This window comes from Oncorhynchus gorbuscha, linkage group LG13 (assembly GCF_021184085.1).
Source record: "Oncorhynchus gorbuscha isolate QuinsamMale2020 ecotype Even-year linkage group LG13, OgorEven_v1.0, whole genome shotgun sequence".
NCBI classification, from domain to species: Eukaryota; Metazoa; Chordata; class Actinopteri; order Salmoniformes; family Salmonidae; genus Oncorhynchus; species Oncorhynchus gorbuscha.
The window spans coordinates 29,759,668-29,780,612 of record NC_060185.1 but is presented as its reverse complement, the minus strand read 5'-3'; the positions used below and the strand labels follow the sequence as shown (position 1 = coordinate 29,780,612).

The following is a 20,945-nucleotide window of genomic DNA, read 5'->3' as shown; positions in this document are numbered from 1 at the left end:
GTGGCCAGTAGGACCACCAGTCATACAGACCTGACACCTGTTTGTTCAGTGTAGTGTTGAATGAATGGACTCACCTCAACAGGAGGACTTGCAAGTAAGTGTTTTTATTTATATTTTCTTACCTATAGAATGTGCCTATGCAGTTTTTAATGTTTTCTGTGTCTTATTTCCTACACCGTGGATATTAAGAATGAATGAATTGTTTTGTTTCATTGACTTCGAAGAATTGTAAAAGGTATGTCATATAATTGTCTATAATAAGGTTTCCTTAAGACAAAATTACAACTAATCCAGTAAGTTCCTCACTGTCTTCTGCATACTGTACTGTCTCCCCTATGCTTGAAGAGTGGTCTTGGTAGTTGCTCTTGAATGCAAGATTACAGAGAAACAGAACCTGCACCATGGTGCTCTCTACTAGTGTAACTCTTTATTCATAATATTCAAGTGAATGGTGAATTGTTTTTATCCAGGTTGGAATACAGGCCGGGCGTTTTATCACGCTGTAATGAGAGCCTTTACTTTAATCTGATCAATTTAATTATATACAATCACAATTTTGGCACTGATACATTTAAACAATTGTGAGTTTAAATTAAAAATGCACCTGATTTTGTATCAAACACCTTTGCAAAAAAATATTTAACTTTTTGAAAATACAGTACAATACTTTTTTTTGGCCAATGCATCTCCCCTATTGAAATCATGTAACAAACTGTAGAAAATATTATTTAACATAGAAATACTCCAATATAAATGTGGCCTTACAAATCAGGTTTCTGTATGTCTACTAATGGTGAGGTTTTGAAATATTATACAATCATTCATTTTGACTTAAATATCAACTACACAATGTCATTACAAAATCCTATTAACACGGATTGCTTCATTCTCACTCATACAGATGGAGTGATATTCATAATTTGACACGTTTGATAACTTTACAGTTAAACAGAATGTCGCAAACCCATGCTAGTTCCCATATGAGATGGCTGTGACTTGATAGCATTGTAAACGACAAGAGATGTGTATCATCTTCTATTGTCTGACCTCCTGGTTGTACTTTGAATAAAAACATTTAGTCAACTCCAACTCTTAATAAAACAGCTTGACAAAGGACATTTCCTACAAAACTTTCATCACACAGCAAAGAAGAAAATTGTAATGAAAGAATGGTAATGATACCTATGGGGAACATTCAACAAACTTGAGTAATTTACAATATGCTATTTTGAGTTGAGGCTTCTAAGAAGTAAAAAGAAACATTGCTGTTTAAGAGTTCTTAGGACGTTGTCTCAGGTGAGAGCAGTGCACTTCACTACCATGTTGTAGGCAGTGGGGAATCAGCAGGAAATATGTGCAAGAAGAGACTGGGCTGGCATAGATAGCATTTCTTTCTGCTACCCAACCAGTCTAATAATGTGTCTAAATTAAATCAGAGGTTGCTGTGAAACTGGAGTGCAAAAAACTGGTAACATCTAAACTAAGAAAAGCATTCTCTGGTCAAACTGCAGTCTCCATGTTGTGTCCAGAGAACAGTCCTATTGGTCACTGCAGCCCCAACCCCTCCCCTCTCCCTGCCTCAGTAGAATTGGAACTCCCGGTGGCCATCGTCATCCTACCAGAGGCCCGCCTCAGTCATTTGATGCGGTGGCGGACCAGCGAGGACTCATCAGTGATCTCGCCGGACCGGTCTCGGTGACGACAGGGCAGGACGAGGAGGAGGAGCAGGACGAGGAGCACCACGACACAGACGGCCACCAGGGCGTAGGAGATGACCCAGAGAAGGGGCTCCTTCAGCAGCCCTCCAGCAGCACAGTCAGATGCCACGTCTGCAGATGAGAAGGGCCCAGAGATCTCTGACACGGCTATCCCACCGTTCACTGGAGAGAGGAACCAGGGTTATAATAGCTAAGGTACTGTGGAATGTAAGAAGGGTATACAAAGAGCACTTGACCAGGTGCATCTAGAGACCCAATAATAATGTCTCCAGCACTCACCTGCACATCTGCTGACAGCGAAGCCCACTCTCTTCTCTGCCCGGTCGAAAACGACGTAGAAGCCCTCCATGACGGTTGCTCCTATCACCAGGCCGTTGGCTGACGACGAGATGCCGAAGCGGAAGCAGTCCAGCGTACCGTCCACATCTGTGATTGGCTGGATATACAGCTGTAGGGAGCAGCCACACTAATGTCAATAAAAGAGCTGTCGGCAAACAGATCTAAAGCTCATAACAAGATGGCTGATGTTGGTTAGAGTAAGCAAACAACAAACACAGAGGCAACATGGGGGACGTTTGTTGTGTCACCTGAGGGAGGATGGAGATTTTGAAGGACTGGCTAGTGTTGGTGCCTCTCAGGTAGATGGACAGTTTGGGGAAGAACCTCCACGGTGTCTCCCCCTTCAACCAGCAGGCCAGTTTAGTGCCACCCCAGAACCCTGAGGTGAAGTCCTGGATCTGGACCATAGAAAGACAGCGATGGATTAAGACTCCAATAAATTTACTCTTGAGTTGTAAAAAAAAGGTGTACTTTACATAGATAACCACTCATTTTCTCTCAGATCCGTAGACCAGAACAAAGTTGCCATATAGGGGTGGACAAATATAAGCCATGGTATAGAAAGGAAATAAGTTGCAGTGTCCTCAGTCTACACAGTTACTGAAGTGTCCTCAGACAACCAGGTTATCCTAGAAGTTCTTTGTCATTTGATCATGGGCACAGCGGCTGACATACCAGAGATGTTCTTGAGATGGCCTCAACCACAGCACTGAACACATTCACAGGCAGCCGCAGAAGAGTGGTTCCACTGTCCACTATGGCTTTATCCTTGTTGTACTGAGAGAAGAAGAGAGAATGAAAGAGAGAGAGGAAGATGTACAAAGAAAGTTGCATATTTCATTTCAGAAGACCTTGATCAAACAAAAAGCTGAAATGTCCACATTGGTTCCTGGAAGGATTCAGAAACAGGTTTACCACATTCTTGTGTCTCAGCTCAGGCATGCTTTATTAACTGTTGCTTTATATCCTGTTTCCAGACCTGCACTACAGGCTCATCCAGAAAGAATGCTCACTAGAAACAACCTTAGTCTTATGGCCACGGTTAGGCTTTGTTCCTCAAACCTGATGCGTTGTGCAGATTTGAAATACTTTGCAAACCATTTAGACCAGGAAAGGGCAATTCAGAAAACAACAGTGGACAGTTTGTCTCATACCTCTTTGCAGTCCAGGTTTAGATTCTGATCCCCAACCTCCAGCTTCAATACTTCCACCTGATAGTACCACTCTTCCTTTATTGGGGTGTACCACATGGACCCCAAATACAATGTTGGTTCAACACCTCCCATGACCTGAAACAAAACAGGGTTTTCATTCACTTGACAAATTAATGAATACAATGATAGCCTGAATACTGTAATAAAACTACAATGGCATGCCTTAGCAATGTTTGGCATGGCATTGCAGACACTGATTACACCCCACTATCTCTCCCATCTGCTGCGCTCACTCACGTGGTCGGCTCAACCGCGACTGCTCTTAAAACACCAACAGACCTGCACTCGGCAAGGGGCTATCTTAGCTTAATTAGCCACTCGCTAACTAGATTGGGTGTCCAATGGGGCAACGCATTGAGAGGCGCAGAGACTTGCTAGCTATCATGCTTCTAAGAAGCACCATGCCGCTCAGTCTAATCCACCCTTGAAATGTTCATCGGGAGAAATATTATGCCAAGCAATTGCCTAGCGTGTGTGAGATGAACAGCCTCAATAATCATCTTCTTTGACAGTACAACAACCAGCCTTTGTAAGGAAGTCCCCCCCCCACCCCACCCCACCCCACCATTCACTCCTCCCATTCATAACCTTTAGCTTTCTCCTCCTGACTACTCACAAGACTTCCCCCCGTGGGGTCGGCAGTGGTGCTGGCTGACAACCCAGCTCCGCACATCTGTAGGGAGAACACATCTGGGATGTCTGTCTGTCGTACCACGGAGTTAAAGAAAGGCTCCACCGAGGAGTCAGGCTGGGAAACAGGAGACATAAACACAAAACGCTCTGGTCATTAACTTAGTGTAAAATAGTGTAACGTATTGGCTGTCCTATTGGTCAATAGTGAAGCTGTAAGCACAGAGAATGACAGGAGAAAGTCTTATCAGTTATCACCCTGACTAAACAGGATCCCCCCCCCTCTATACCTTGATATATACACCATTTGAAGTCAAGGGCCAGATATATGCATGTGATGCATGACAAACATTTTGAAAATCATCTAAACCTGAACAAAGCTGAGATCCACAGTACAGACTGGTCACTGTATGTCAATGATTTTAAATAGTTGACCTCAAAATCTGCATAAGGCATACATTGTGTAAGCTCAGAATAGCCTAACCAACATTACGCCCCATGGTTCTGTGTGATGATGAGATCACAGTTCCATTCTGAACAGTATCATGTGTGTGAACCTTCTCCGGTTGAGTTAATTTGATCTTTGATAACATTCAGCAGCTTTTCACGCCCCACCACACTTACGGACACCACTGTGCCAAATCAAACAGACATGGCGATATCCTTCATATCCAGAGTCTCAGAGAGCATGAGGACCCCACCCCCCCCTCCCCATTTACCCGAGCCAGCAGGGGGTAGGCCAGACCCAGGATGCCCTGCCAGTTGACTCCTGGGAGGAAGAATCCGTCGGAGGAAAAGATGGTGGCGATGTTGATGGTGAGGGTGCCAGCGATGCTGGGTATGAGGACGCGGTCGGTGCCCAGCTCGCCCTCCCAGTTGCCCTGGGTGTACTTGACGGCCACGCCCCTGCCAGTGGACTTGTACGTACTGGAGCTGAACACAGGGACAGTCGGGGAGATTAAGCAGCACTCTTAGACAAAGGAAATCTTATCAAATGAATGCCTGAGACAATTATAAACAAACATAATTTATACTACAATCTGATCATGTTTTATGAGATTGATGTGAAACACTGATTATTTAATTAAGGCATTTTCTAATATTATGAGGCCACCAAATGTAATGCATAGCCTTCTCATTGACCCAATAGAAAGAGTTTCCACGGAGCAAATATGCGAGCCTGACTCACAGTGCTGTGTTGAAGAAGTGTGTGATAAAGGGATGTGCTGCTGCAGCCACTGCAAAGTTACTGCTTCCCGTATCAACCAGGATATTCAGCTGGAAAAACAAAAAGAGTAGTGAGTACTTTATCAGTCATTCAACCATCTGCGTTACTCCTTCGCACCCCTCTTTAAGACACCATAAACACACAAACTGACTCAGTCAGCGATCGTGATTTGAACAGGGCAGGTTATTTACTATGCTTCTGACGTCTGATGATTTGGAAAAAAAAGCTCTCTGGTCTGGTATCTTTTGAAAAAACATGCCCACGTTACTCCCGCCCATTGCTCCATAGTCTAAAACTCTCTCCATCCTGGTATTTGTCAGCGGTGTGCGAGCAGGAGCGGAACATGAGCTAGCAAAGCAGCAGTTGAGATCTTGTCGTCTCAGGCATAAATTAAACTAGGGGAACTAATGAGAACCAACTTCTGTCACATCGGTGACGCGCAGAAGGGTCATTACTGAACATTCCTCATCATTAAAGAGGCTGTGCTCCGCTCGCAACAAAGGAGTTTATTTACCATTTAAATGTGCTAGGCTGCTTAACTAGCCTTTAAAGCACTTTGGATTGATGGAGGAGAGGCAACATAAAGGGAACACACAGGAAAGCGGTCTGCTGGTGTGACATTACACTTCCTGCGTCTTCCCTAAAGCAGCCTGAGGAAAATGTGATTTTCGGGATATTTGTTTCCATCCAACTAAAGCATGGGCTTCGTCAAAGCTAAGAATAAGAAGTAACTCATTCAGAAATTTTACAGTGAAGACCTTACTTGACACCCAGACAAAACAAATGTAGCATTCTGCTCTCAATAAATAGGCTGCTCGAGTATTCTGCATTCTTGTTGTCGACCCGGTTCTGAGAAGAAAACAAACCCAGTTGAGCAGGAACCATTGATGACCGACAAAACTGAGTAAATAGGCTTAGCTATCCCTCACAATATAGGCTATACAAAAACCCTAGCAGGATCTACACACAACACCCAATAATGACAAAGTGAAAACATATTTAGACTTTTTTGCAAATGTATTGAAAATTAAATACAAATGATTAATTTACATAAGTATTCACACCCCTGAGTCAATATATTGCCACCATTTGGTAGCGATTACAGCTGCGAGCATTTCTGGGTAAGTCTCTAAGAGCTTTGGACACCTGGATTGTACAATATTTGCACATTGTTTTTTAAATTCTTCAAGCTCTGTCAAAACTGTAACTAGGTGACTTAACTCCATTGTATATTTGGCAATGGCATGACTTATATTTTATGTTATTGTCCTGCTGAAAGGTGAATTTGTCTCTCAGGAAAGCAGACTGAACCAGGTTCTCCTCTAGGATTCTGCCTGTGCTTAGCTCCATTCCATTTCTTTTTATGTATAAAAATAATAATAAACTCCCTAGTCCTTGCGAGGAAAAGCCTACCCATAACATGATGCAGCAACCACCATGCTTAGAAATATGAAGAGTGGTACTCAGTGATGTGTTGAATTTGCACCAAACACTCTGATTTCAGGATATAAAGTTAATTTCTTTGCCACATTTTTGGCAGTTTTACGTTAGTGCCTTATTGTAAACAGGATGCATATTCTGTACAGGCTTCCTTTCCACTCTGTCATTTAGGTTAGTATTGTGGAGTAAATCCAATGTTGTTGATCCATCTTCAGTTCTCTCCTATCACAGCCATTACAAACTCTAACAGTTTTAAAGGTCACCATTGGCCTCACTGTGAAATCCCTGAGCGGTTTCCTTCCTCTCCGGCAACTGATTTAGGAAGGATGCCTGTATCTTTGTAGTGACTGGCTGTATTGATACACCATCAAAAGTGTAATTAATAACTTCACCATGCTCAAAGGGATATATAATGTCAGGTTTTAAAAAACAATCTACCAATATGTGCTCTTCTTTGCGAGGCTTTGGAAAACCTCCCTGATCTTTGTGTCTGAAATTCACTGCTCGACTGAGGGACCTTAAAATTATCTGTACGTGTGGGGTACAGAGATGAGGTAGTAATTCAAAAATCATGTTAAACACTATTATTGCACACAGAGTCCATGCAACTTAAGCACATTTTTACTCCTGAACTTATTTAGGCTTGCCATAACAAAAGGGGTTGAATGCTTATTGACTCAAGACATTTAAGCTTTTCATTTTAAATGAATTAGTAAACATTTCTAAAAACATAATTCCACTTTGACATTATGGGGTATTGTGTGTAGGCCAGTGATACAAAATCTCAATTCAATCAATTTTATATTCAGGTTGTTACAACAAAATGTGTAAAAAGTCAAGGGATATGAATACTTTCTGAAGGCACTGTACTTCCTCAAAGCTCTGTTGCGTCCCTATTAGTTGGACTGGCCGAAGTCCCACCACTATGGCTTTGCCATCTGAAACCCTACTGCCACCACACAGATGGCAGCACGCCACTCACGCTGGGCCCAAACCAGAAAGACCATCCTGACGCAGCCTGTTGGGGAAAACTAGGGGCATTTCCTTGTACCTCCTACCCTCTCAATCCTCTTCCGTACTCCCCTAGCTTGGTTGGGCGGAACCACCAGGCAAATCCTTGCTCTTCCCCATCCCTGTGCCAGCATGGCGGCTTGGTCGCCTGTGGTTGAGCCTTGCCTGGCTAATTAGCAGAGGCTCTGTGGCGGGGATGTGCATCTGTTACCTGTTTGTACCAATTAGCAGATGTGAGGCACTCCAGCCGACACCTCGGCTTAGCTGCGACGGGGCTAACAGATGTGGCAATTAGTGGTTCATCTGAATAACGCCTTGTTTAACACCAGGCCTTTAATTATATCATAGATATAACTGTTTGAGGATTGGTGTTATTGTGCCCCCCTCCCCTTGTTCTCTCCCCCCCCCCTCTCCTCTCCCTACCTCTTCTCTCCCCTCCCAACCTCTCATCTGATTATAGTCAGAAGTGTTACTTAGCCAGGTTCATTTTAGTGAGGTCAGATTCCTTCAGTGTGATTATTCCACTAATAAGCACAAGGAAATGTCAAGGCAGAAATATGCTTGATAAGATTGTGGGAACCAGAGTCTGGCTGTGCCATAGCCATGGTATCTTGCTAACACCCAACTCTTGGTCCAACAATAAAAAGTGTTCCAGCTAAGAACACACTGGCTTTATCAATAACATACTAACATATTGTAAACATTCCAAAGACTGAGAAGTGTGGGTACCTAAAACTGCATGCAATTAGGGCCAAATGGCAAAACCAGGCATAAATGAGGACAGGGGGAAATAGATGGTGATGGAGAGGGAGATATTTATATAAAACCTAGAACAAAAGAACAGAAACTGTGGGCCACATTCCTCCAGATCCATTGGTAGAGTTTGAGCAGATTTCAGCTTTCTCCCTGAGCCTTTGTGCCTCATAATCCTGGTCAGCTGCCTGGCCAGTGGAGCCCAAGCAGAGGCTCGGGTCTAGCAGCATCATGTGAGCTCATGTGCGTGGGGGCTTACATGGCAGAACTAGGCCCTAGGCTCAGAGCTGGCTGCAGTCTCACTCTCGCAGTCACCCCCTCCTGCCCGTCCGCCCGTGCCCCAGGGGCTAACAGCCTCCCTACACCCTCTCTCCAGATCACATGCTGGCTAGAAAAACTATTTGCAGACAGACAGGCTTGGTCATAAGTTAGCCTACTAAATATCATGGCCTAAATGTGAACATGTATTGCATTATGTAGTTGAATTTGTAGGCTCTATTACAGTGTATTAACAACACACACACTAATATATATATATATATATATATATGTACACTGAGAATACCAAACATTAGGAACACCTTCCAGTGCTTGACTGGAGCTCAGAGAGGCAGAGTACTGGCACCTCAAATTTTCTACTGCTTGAGCTCCTATTCCTCTTATAGAATATTAGCTCAAAAGTATTGTGGAGGTCCTGCACCTAAATATAAACAATACCAGCACCCAAAATGAGTAGTGGAACCTAGTTCAGTCCAAGTCAAGCACCTTCCTAATATTGAGTTGCATCCCCCCTTTTGCCCTCTGAACAGCCTCCACAACACCTCCACAAGGTGTTAAAAGCATTCCACAGGGATGCTGGCCTATGTTGACTCCAATGCTTCCTACAGTTGTATCATGTTGGCTGGATATCCTTTGGGTGGTGGACCATTCTTGATACACACGGCAAACTGTTGAGCATGAAAAACCCAGCAGCGTTGCAGTTCTTGACACAAAAAGTGCGCATGGCACCTACTACCATTCCCCGTTCAAAAGCACTTAAATCTTTTGTCTTGCCCATTCATCCTCTGAATGGCACACATACACAATCCATGCTTGAATTGTCTCAAGGCTTAAAAATGATTCTTTAACCTATCTCCTCTTCATCTACACTGATGGAAGTGGATTTTTAAAAAGTGACATCAATAAGGCATCATAGCTTTCACCTGTTCAATCTGTTATGAAAAAAGCAGCTGTTTTGCATACACACACACACACACACATACATATATACACATATACATATATACACATATATATATATATATATAAATAAATGTCTACTTCATTCGATTACATTTGGACTAAAGAGGTCAAGAAATGTATTCCACATTGAAAACTTTAAAACAATAGGTCATATTTGTTTTACCTTTTGACCAGGGGTACCCAGTGTCATCTCCATGTAGTAACCTCTGCCAGAATCGCCTTGTAAGTTATTGACCATGTCCAAAAAGTTCACTATTCCAGCTGGATCAGATGCCAGGGACAGTCCATTTCCTGAGGCTTGTATTAGTTTCAGAGGAGTTAAATCCAAATCCAAAGAAGAGTTAAACTTACCTGTAAATATTTTAAGTGGAATGGTATAGAGAGATTTTGCCATTCCAAAACAGAGCATGATAAATAATGCTCTAATGGGGATCGAACCGTTATGGTAAGCCATGGCAAATATTATTCAAGTCAAACCTCGGAAAATGTCCAGCTCCTTGTTCAAAGTTTGCTCCTTAGTTTTCAGCTTGGCCATCATTAGACCTCTAGTGAGGTAATCATGTTGAACGTGATGTTCAGACGACGACGCTGAAGAAACATAAGAACCGACCTCGGCTTTCACATTCAGACGCTTTCAGAAGTTTACTACTCTCTCCAAAAGTTATTTGCCTTATTTATTATTTTGGATGGATGACTTCCTGAATTCCATATCACGGATGTGACGAAGTGCCACCACTTTTATTTTTTTGGTCATGTAAGATTTGCTTGGAGGGCGCCTATGGGCGCACCATAGAGATAGTTAGAGGACTTATATCTGTGTCGTTTTTAGCGTATGTGACAGAATGGGCAGCGTCAATGCGGCTACAACCCATAGCAATACCCACCCAGTTGACTACTCGGACTACTTTAACATGGTGGAAGCCCTCAATGGCGCCGCCCATGATAAAATGTACTTTTGGACACTAGAGGCCTCTATCATTGTCAACGTGATTTCCCTGTGTTTTGTATATACTTCCACACTATGAATTTGGAATAATACTGTAAAATTGTGAACATGATGATAATGCTGTTTTAGTGTAAGAGCTGTTTGAAAAGACCGGCTGAAATTTCTGCCTGTTTTGGTGGGATGGAGTGATATCACCACACAGTAAATTAGTTAATAGACCAATAAACAAAGACAATTCACAAACTCTGCCAATAACAGCTATTATTCAGTTTCCCCCTCCCTACTCAGATCACTCCCACACTAACTTAACATAGTAGGCATAAAATAATTGCCTAAAACTAGATCCCCTACATACTGGTCTTGAGGAGAAGAAGAAAAACTGTCCAGGGGAGGGTCTCTTCTGCACTGTTCAACCAATCTAGTCAATGTGGAGGAGAAGTTAAGATAGTGTCACCTTGTTATTAATGTCCAAAAGTGGAAGTCAGATTACAGGCTCTCTTTCCATTAACCCCTGAAAACTGGAACATCCGGCTGCTGGGAAACTCCCAGATAGTTGTCGCAAAATTCTTCCTTGAGAAATTGCAATTTGCTAAGAAACTATTTTTTGTTTGTTATTTTTTAACAAATCAAATCAAATTGTATTGGTCATACACATGGTTAGCAGATGTTAATGCAAGTGTAGCGAAATGCTTGTTCTTCTAGTTCCAACAGTGCAGTAATATCTAATAAGTAATCTAACAATTCCCAACCACTACCGAATACACACATCTAACAAGTAATCTAATAATTCCCCAACAACTTCCTAATACACACAAGTCTAAAGGGGTGAATGAGAATATGTACCTGTAAGTATATGGATGAACGATGGCCAAGCGGCATAGGCAAGGTTCAGTAGATGGTATAAAATACAGTATTCATGTGATATGAGTAATGTAAGATATGTAGATATTATTAAAGTGGCCTTATTTAGAGTGGCATTGTTTAAAGTGACTAGTGATCCATTTATTAAAGTGCCCAGTGAGTGCGTCTCAATACAGTATGTACATGTGATATGAGTAATGTAAGATATGTAGACATTATTAAGGTGGCATTATTTAGAGTGGCATTGTTTAAAGTGACTAGTGATCCATTTACTAAATTGTCCAGTGATTGGGTCTCAATGTAGGCAGCAGCCTCTCTGAGGTAATGATTGCTGTTTAGCAGTCTGATGGCCTTGAGATAGAAGCTGTTTCTTAATCTCTCGTTCCCAGCTTTGATGCATCTGTACTGACCTCGCTTCTGGATGACAGCCGTGTGAACAGGCAGTGGCTCGGGTGGTTGTTGTCCTTGATGATCTTTTTGGCCTTCCTGTGACATCGGGTGCTGTAGGTGTCATGGAGGGCAGGTAGTTTGTCCCCGGTGATGCATTGTGCAGACCTCACTACCCTCTGGAGAGCCTTACGGTTGTGGGCGGAGCAGTTGCCGTACCAGGCTGTGATACAGCCCGACAGGATGCTCTCGATTGTGCATCTGTAAAAGTTTGTCAGGGTTTGGGTGACAAGCCAACATTTCTTCAGCCTCGTGAGGTTAAAGAGGCGCTGTTGCACCTTCTTCACCAGACTGTCCACACATTTCAGTTTGTCTGTGATGTGTACGTCCAGGAACTTGCAACTTTACACCTTCTCCACTGCTATCCCTTCGATGTGGATAAGGGTGTGCTCCCTCTGCTGTTTCCAGAAGTCCACGATCATCTCCTTTGTTTTGTTGACGTTGAGTGAGAGGTTGTTTTCCTGACACCACACCAGTGCCCTCACCTCCTCCCTGTAGGCTGTCTCGTCTTTGTTGGTGATCAAGCCCACTACTGTTGTGTCGTCTGCAAACTTGATGATTGAGTTGGAGGCGTGCATGGCGCAGTCGTGGGTGAACAGGGAGTACAGGAGAGGGCTGAGCCCACACCGTTGTGGGACCCCAGTGTTGAGGGCCAGCGAAGTGGAGATGTTATTTCCTACCTTCACCACCTGGGGGTGGCCCGTCAGAAAGTCCAGGACCCAGTTGCACAGGGAGGAGTTGAGACCCAGGGCCTCCAGCTTGATGATGAGCTTGGAGAGTATTATGGTGTTGAATGCTGAGCTGTAGTCAATGAACAGCATTCTTACATACAGTGGCTTGCGAAAGTATTCACCCCCTTGGCATTTTTCCTATTTTGTTACCTTACAATTTGGAATTTTGGGGGGGTTGTAGTATCATTTTGATTTACACAACATGCCTACCACTTTGAAGATGCAAAATATATTTTTTAAATTGTGGAATGAACAATAAATAAGATTTAAAAAACTTGAGCATGCATAACTATTCACCCCCCAAAGTCAATACTTTTTCATTACAGAATCACCTTTTGCAGCAATTACAGCTGCAAGTCTCTTGGGGTATGTCTCTTTAAGTTTGGCACATCTAGCCACTGGGATTTTTTGCCCATTCTTCAAGGCAAAACTGCTCCAGCTCGTTCAAGTTGGATGGGTTCCACTGGTGTACATCAATCTTTAAATCGTACCACAGATTCTCGATTGGATTGAGGTCTGGGCTTTGACGAGGCCATTCCAAGACATTTAAATGTTTCTCCTAAAACCACTCGAGTGTTGCTTTAGTAGTATGCTTAGGGTCATTTTTTAAATAATTTATTATATAACTAGGCAAGTCAGTTAAGAACAAATTCTTATTTACAATGACAGCCTAGGAACAGTGGGTTCACTGCCTTGTTCAGGGGCAGAACAACAGATCTTTACCTTGTCAGCTCGGGGATTCACTCTAGCAACCTTTCGGTTACTGGCCCAATGCTCTAACCACTAGGCTGTCTGCCGCCCCATTGTCCTGCTCGAAGGTGAATCTCTGGAAGACTGAAACACGTTTCCCTCAAGTATTTCCCTGTATTTAGCGCCATCCATCATTACTTCAATTCTGACCAGTTTCTCAGTCGCTGCCGATGAAAAACATCCCCACAGCATGATGTTGCCACCACAATGCTTCACTGTGGGGATGTTATTCTCGGGGTGATGAGAGGTGTTGGGTTTGCACCAGACATAGCATTTACCTTGATGGCCAAAAAGCTCAATTTTAGTCTCATCTAACCAGAGTACCTTCTTCCAAATATTTGAGGAGTCTCCCACATGCCTTTTGGTGAACACCAAACGTGTTTGCTTATTTTTTTCTTTTTCCTGGCCACTCTTCTGTAAAGCCCAGCTCTGTGGAGTGCACGGCTTAAAGTGGTCTTATGGACAGAAAGTCCAATCTCCACTGTGGAGCCTTGCAGCTCCTTTGGGGTTATAATTGGTCTCTTTGTTGCGTCTCTGATTAATTCACTCCTTGCCGGTTTTGGTGGGAGGCCCTCTCTTGGCAGGTTTGTTGTTTTTAATAGTGGATTTAATGGTGCTCCGTGGGATGTTCAAAGTTTTGAATATTTTTTTATAACCCAACCCTGATCTGTACATCTCCACAACTGTCTCCCTGACCTGTTTGGAGAGCTCCTTGGTCTTCATGGTGCCACTTGCTTTGTGGTACCCCTTTGCTTAGTGGTGTTGCAGACTCTGGGGCCTTTCAGAACAGGTGTATATATACTGACATCATGTGACCGATCATGGGACACTTAGATTGCACACAGGTGGACTTTATTTAACGAATCGTGTGACTTCTGAAGGTAATTAGTTGCACCAGATCTTATTTAAGGGGCTTCATAGCAAAGGGGGTGAATATACATGCACGCACCACTTTTCCGAGTACATTTTTTTTTCGTTTCACTTCACCAATTTGTACTATTTTGTGTATGTCCATTACATGAAATCCAAATAAAAATCAATTTATATTACAGGTTGTAATGCAACAAAATAGGAAAAACGCCAAGGGGGATGAATACATTTGCAAGGCACTGTAGGTATTATTTTTGTCCAGATGGGATAGGGCAGCGTGCAATGTGATGGCGATTGCTTCATCTGTGGACCTGTTGCGGCGTTATGCAAACCGAAGTGGGTCTAGGGTGGCCGGTAAGGTGGCGGTGATATGATCCTTGACTAGCCTCTCAAAGCACTTCATGATGACAGAAATGAGTGCTTCTTGGGTACAGGAGAAACGGTAGCCATCTTGAAGCATATGGGGACAACAGACTGGGATAGGGAGCGATTAAACATGGCAGTAAACACACCAGCCAGCTGGTCTGCTCATGCTCTGAGGACTCAGCTAGGGATGCTGTCTGGGCCAGCAGCCTTGTGAGGGTTAACATTTTTAAATGTTTTACAGTACCATTTTAATTAAAAACAATCACAGTGAGGTACTTAATTGTTACCAGGAAATTATTTATATTGAGATAAATTGGCAGCATTGGACCTTTAAAAGTGATTTGTGTGCTGTATGGCTAGTCTTTAGCTAGAGGAAATATTTTTTAATTTAGGACTTTTTTTAAGATACAAAATAAATAGGCATACATGAGCTTATATTGTAAATGGAAGAATAACATGGAAATTATTTTGTATTCTTCAATGGTGAAACAGAATGACCCACACAATGACCCATGTGCACAGAGAGGTGTTATTGTCCTATTTGCATCGTGTTCTGATTTGACCCTTGCCCTCCTCGTCCTACCTCAGGCAACAACTGCTGATCCATATGATTGCATAAAAATGACCCAACTACCTGCTCCAGTGTCATCAAGTGCCATTAAGGTGGATTCCCTTTAGGCCCTGTTTCACTCACTTGACCAATATGGTGTGGATGACCTGCAAACTGTCCAGTCCGTCTCTGTCACCACAAGTGGAGTGAGAGAGACCCTATGGGTCAGAAGGATCAATATGACACACCACATCACCACACTTTATTCTCTAAAATCAGCACAGAGACAGGCACTGTCTCTCTCCACAACCCCAATGAGTTCCACTTGGGCTAAGGCAGTTCCAGTGTCACATGTCCTCAGTGAAGTTCCACAGCCTACAGCGGAGCTGATAGAGTTTTAATCGCCAGGGAAAAGCATTTACCAAGCTGCTCCAAAGCAACACAGCTGCATGCACTGTATGGCCTCACATGACACAATGAAATGGTACCTACTATGGATATCACCATTTATATAACACCTGATGTTCCTGTATTTAAACTGTACGTAATGTTAGCATCAATGCTTTCCTTTGGCCTCTGCCTTTTAAGTCAAGAAATGTATTCCAGGCAGTCTGCAAGTCAACAATTCATCAGAGTTTTAACATCTCCACATTAAATGTGGAATGAAATTAAACAGAAAGAAAGGTTAGGCATGTGTTCCTAGGTTTAAAAAAATGAAATGTATACATGTGTATACCATGCTCCATGCCATGATTTAGTTTGAACTTCTGTTGATTGACCAAAATTATACCTGCCACTTTATGGCGTCATGTGAGTAGGGATAACAAAGCAAAATGGCTGTGGTATGAGAACAATGAATACAATGTTTGTTTCGAAACAAAATAGTTCAGTAATTGTGCTGTAAAAAATGGTTTAATAATTTGCCAAGAAATAGGGAATTACTGGACTTCTCTCACATGTCTCTCAAGGACTTCCTATCATCACAAAGGAGTGGTGAGTGTACTGTACTGTATTAGATTGATACAATATTTCCTATTTTATTATAATTCCAGTTATTGTGGATTTACTGTTTTTTGGGGGGAAAGAATTGAACTGAATTGAATTTTCTCTGGCTCAGCTGGAATATTGGTATTATGTTTCCTTGGTGTGCATTCTATCCTTCTTAACTTCATGTAAAGACATTATTATCATAAACTCATAGCAGCTTTATGGTCATTCATCATTTTGACTGTGCGTGTCTTTGTGCAGGGCCTCAATGGGCCAATCAGAACAAAGATATCTTTAAACTCTTCCTTGCACACATTGAGGGGATTCGATTAAGCTGCCCCAGAAGCCGGTGAGTGAGGTGAGCTCTGCTAAAACGGAATGATTTACGGAATCTGCATCGCTCTGTCATATTGTCATCAATGCAGTATGGTGCATCTCTTTTCCTTAAAATATATGTTCAAATTCTCAAACTAGTTTTCATTGGGAAGACAGAAAGCGTTTTTATCAAAACCAATCACTTTTGCATGTGAAAACACAGAATCCTACTTATTACTGCAACCGTAACATAATTAACCTAACCTGCTTTGTAATTCTCGTAATCTCCTGCTTAGGTTTTCCTAACCTGCTACGAAAAGTAAAATCTGACAAAAGCTGTATCTCACCTAGTCAAAACCCGGTTTGCCCAGGGTGTTAATCAAATCCCTTAATGCTGCTCCACCAATGACCAGAAGAGGGCACTCCTGGCTATTACCTTTCTCCCATGTGAGCTGGAGGCACTGTGACATACTGGTGAGCAAATTAGTCAGATTAGTAAACAGCCTCACAGTGCTGTGCAAAGCTTCTTCAGATGAACATTGGTTCCTAATCCTCACAGAGCTCTGATCACTACATCTGATGAGAGACCAGAGAGATGACCACACGGAGAAAGAAAAACAACTCTTCCTTCAAGTTACCCCCTTCATACATGTCAACTTCTAGAGTTTATATATACATATACGTCTAGATGAGATGAGATTTCACAGCCTAACACATTACAATTCTGGTACAATGTAAACATATGATGAGAACTTTTTTGGCTCAGACTATATATTTTGATTGCACACATCGTGATTGTATAATACAGTATTAGCTGTAGCAGTTGTGAGCATTGCATGCTCAGACTGCAATGAGGAGATCTGTGAAGTAACTAGACATTGTTGGCGTTTTTCACTCTCATTATGACCACAGTTGACATTATGGAGGCAGCGCATCCTCTGAAATGTCTTCACATAATTGTCCACCTGTTATGCATTCCTGTCCTTCCGTCCATCCACCTTGCCCTATTGCCTTAGCCAGAGCACAACAATGGTGTAATCAGCATGCCTTGTACAACAGGCATAATGACTGGGACATCTCTAAGTACATAATGCTCGTCTTAGACGCTGTGCATCTGTTGGCATTTCCATGTGACATTGGATACTGTGTAATTACAGCCAGGAAAGAGCTGGACAAGCTGGGATTAAAGGGGATGGAGCGTAATGACCTGGCCACATGTTTCTGCTGAAAATCTCATTTTCTACCATCACCCTGCTTGCCTGGGTCTTTTCATTGGGCAGGCAATAGCATTGTTTGTATAGAGATTCTTAGCCTGGCTACTCTGCTTCAGAGTTTTGTGGAGATCAGAAAGTCTGTGGTCAAATCAAATCAAACTTTATTTGTCACATGCGCCGAATACAACAAGTGTAGACCTTACCGTGAAATGCTTACTTACAAGCCCTTAACCAACAGTGCAGTTCAAGAAGAGTTAAAATATTTAGCATATAAACTAAAGTTAAAAAATAATAAAAAGTAACACAATAAAATAACAATAACAAGGCTATATACAAGGGCTATATACAAGGGGTACCGAGTCAGTGTGTGGGGATAAAGGTTAGTTGAGGTAATTTATACATGTAGATAGGGGTGAAGTGACTATGCATAGATAATAAACAGAGAGTAGCAGCAGTGTAGAAAACAAATGGAGGGGGTAGTGGCCATTTAATTAATTGTTTAGCAGTCTTGTGGCTTGGGGGTAGAAGCCGTTAAGGAGCCTTTTGGTCCTAGACTTGGCACTCCGGTACCGCTTGCCGTGCGGGAGCAGAGAAAACAGACGATTTTATGGGCTTTCCTCTGACACCGTCTATTATATAGGTCACGGATGGCAGGAAGCTTGGCGCCAGTGATGTACTGGGCCATACACACTACCCTCTGTAGCGCCTTACGGTCAGTTGCCAAGCAGTTGCCATACCAGGCTGTGACGAGGTAAAAATCAGTCGTTCTGCACCTGAACAAGGCAGTTAACCCACTAGGCCGCCATTGAAAGTAAGTATTTGTTCTTAACTGACTTGCCTAGTTAAATAAAGGTTTAAAAAAAAGCCAAATTATTTTCAGTCTCCTGAGGGGGAAAATGTTTTGTCGTGCCCACTTCATGACTGTCTTGGTGTGTTTGGACCATGATAGTTTGTTGGTGATGTGGACACCAAGGAACTGAAACTCTCAACCCGCTCCACTACAGCCCCGTCGATGTCAATGGGGGCCTGTTTGGCTCACCTTTTCCACCTAGTCCACGATCAGCTCCTTAGTCTTGCTCACATTGAGGGAGAGGTTCTTGTCCTGGCACCACACTGCCTCATACCTGCAAAGAGATTTGACCATCATTGCCCTACAGAAAGATTTATACTCAAAGTCACTCATTGACCCTTAAAATGGGGATTACTGTGGATACATATGACACATAGTAGGATATAGCAGCAAAGCAGTCCCTGTAGGAGTCAGGATCCATGCCACCTCCTGCTCTTAGCCCCCACGGCAGACACTACCCTTACCCACCGTTTGCATTATCACACACACACACACACACACACACACACACACACACACACACACACACACACACACACACACACACACACACACACACACACACACACACACACACACACACACACACACACACACACACACACACACACACACACACACACACACACACACACACACACACACACACACACACACACACACACACACACACACACACCATCTGTGTTAGCATGGTGCCCGCCAGATGCTCACAGCATTACAACACAGATGTTCCTATGGTAGCAGCAGGAAGGGAGACTGGTGGTTGGTGGCAGAGCAGAGTAGTTTTCATGGCATGGTGCTTAAAGTACAGTATGGAGCCCCTGGGGAAGAAAGAGTAACTCCAAAGAGCTCCCAGGATGAGTTCATATCTCCAAGATCACGTGCAGTAGACAATCAGAGGCATGATACTGAGTTTTATTACCAAGAGAGTGAGAGATCAGATACACTTACCAGATTTGTTGACTATCTGTAGGTCTATGTTCCACAGCAAATTGGTTCAGTTTGGTTAATTCATCGTTAAATGTCTGTTGTTGTTCGCTCTGTCCCTCTGTGCTACTGCTATCTATTCATTTCATGGCATGCAATCTGCATCTCCACTATCTCCCGCCCACCAGTGCTGTATGTGTTGTGTGGCTGTTTTCTGGTTCAGATATCCTTCTATAATGAAAGAAGGGCGCTTCCAGGCAGAAACACCCACCCGGCTGCTGCCTTAGCCGGGGTAAGAGAGTGCAGAGTGTGCTTGCCCCCTGGCTGTGTGCTGGTGATTGTGCTCTGAGAGGAGGAGATAAATAAACATAGAGGTGGGGAGGAAAGAGGGTCTTCATACATTTTTATGACCACATAGATAAGATCAGTTGTGTGCCATCGTTACTAGGCAACACTGCAACCCTGTGTTGGATTGAGTTGTGAAGCTGAGAAGTCAAATTACACATTCTTATTGCCGTCATGCTTCTGCGTTTGTTAACAATCATGCAGCTCACTGCTCCGTGCATGGTCTGTGTCAAGACCGAGAGACTAGTTTAGACTTTGAGTGATTAAAGGCAAACACATTATTGATAAGAGAATATCAAAATGCTATTACACCATTGTTATAACACTATAATAACATTGTGGTGAAATGATCTGATGATCATGATGGGTTGAAAAGGGTTGTTCATTTAGGAGATGAAATGCATAATGATGATTTATTGATCTTTCACTTTTCCAGTGAGGAATGGGAGAGAGGGAGGCAAGGGGAATGCAGCTATAAGCACCAAATCACCAAACAGCCCCCTTTCGTCCTCTCTATCCTTTCCTCCCTCGTTCCTTTCCTCCCTCTCTCCTCTCACTTTAGCCCCCTCTAGCCCCCTCAGCGTCCTAGTTTAGCACGTCAAGATTGGCTACAGATATGCTGCTCCGTGCCTTGGGGCTAGCCAATGGAAGGCCGTCAGTAGTTGCGGTAGTAGGGTGGGGCGTTGGTGTTGTGAAGTGGTAGTGGATTGCTCGGGGAGTAGAGGTAGGGGGGTGGATAACTGCTCTCTATGGATGAAGGGGAATGGGTGACAAGTCATAGAGGGAGAAAGACAATGGAATGCATGTGTTTGTAAACATAATACATAATCAGTATTAAGCCACCAGTGGGGATCATATTTCTATGTTCTATATTTTTGATTTGTTTACACAAAATACTTTTATATTGATCCTGCAATACTGCTTGCAATGGTTGACATGTTATTTTTCTCTTGACCAAAGAACATCACTGCTCATTTTTATATCTTGAGCACTCAGACTCAAAAGCTCTCTCCTCACTTGGCGGTCCTCATGTAGATTGTGTTGATATTGAATGATTCAAGTGTTTATCTCCTCTGAGAGTGATATGGTTGATAACAGAACATCATCATGTGTTGTCTTTCACAACATTCTCCCTCAGCCAACTTAACTCTACACACTGTTATATTTGGAGCCACACGCACAGTTTGTCACTTATCAGCATCATTGTT

At 42.9% G+C, this 20,945-nt stretch overlaps 1 protein-coding gene across 2 annotated transcripts; it reads right to left on the bottom strand.

The window, feature by feature from the left end:
• Window positions 1-405: 405 nt before the first annotated feature.
• Window positions 406-10,375, bottom strand: LOC123992685 (beta-secretase 2-like). Of its 2 annotated transcripts, XM_046294091.1 has the most exons (10): window positions 10,053-10,375; window positions 9,739-9,872; window positions 5,091-5,179; window positions 4,621-4,834; window positions 3,888-4,019; window positions 3,212-3,346; window positions 2,733-2,834; window positions 2,306-2,455; window positions 1,998-2,166; window positions 406-1,880 (listed from the first exon to the last, which is right to left on the bottom strand). In XM_046294091.1, exons 1-10 carry the CDS (start codon window positions 10,111-10,113, stop codon window positions 1,636-1,638), a joined length of 1,431 nt encoding a protein of 476 aa, XP_046150047.1. In that variant the 5' UTR covers window positions 10,114-10,375; the 3' UTR covers window positions 406-1,635. The 2 variants fall into 2 exon arrangements, with proteins under 2 accessions (XP_046150047.1, XP_046150046.1); XM_046294090.1 differs by having other exon boundaries at window positions 9,739-10,373.
• Between the last annotated feature and the right edge of the window lie 10,570 nt (window positions 10,376-20,945).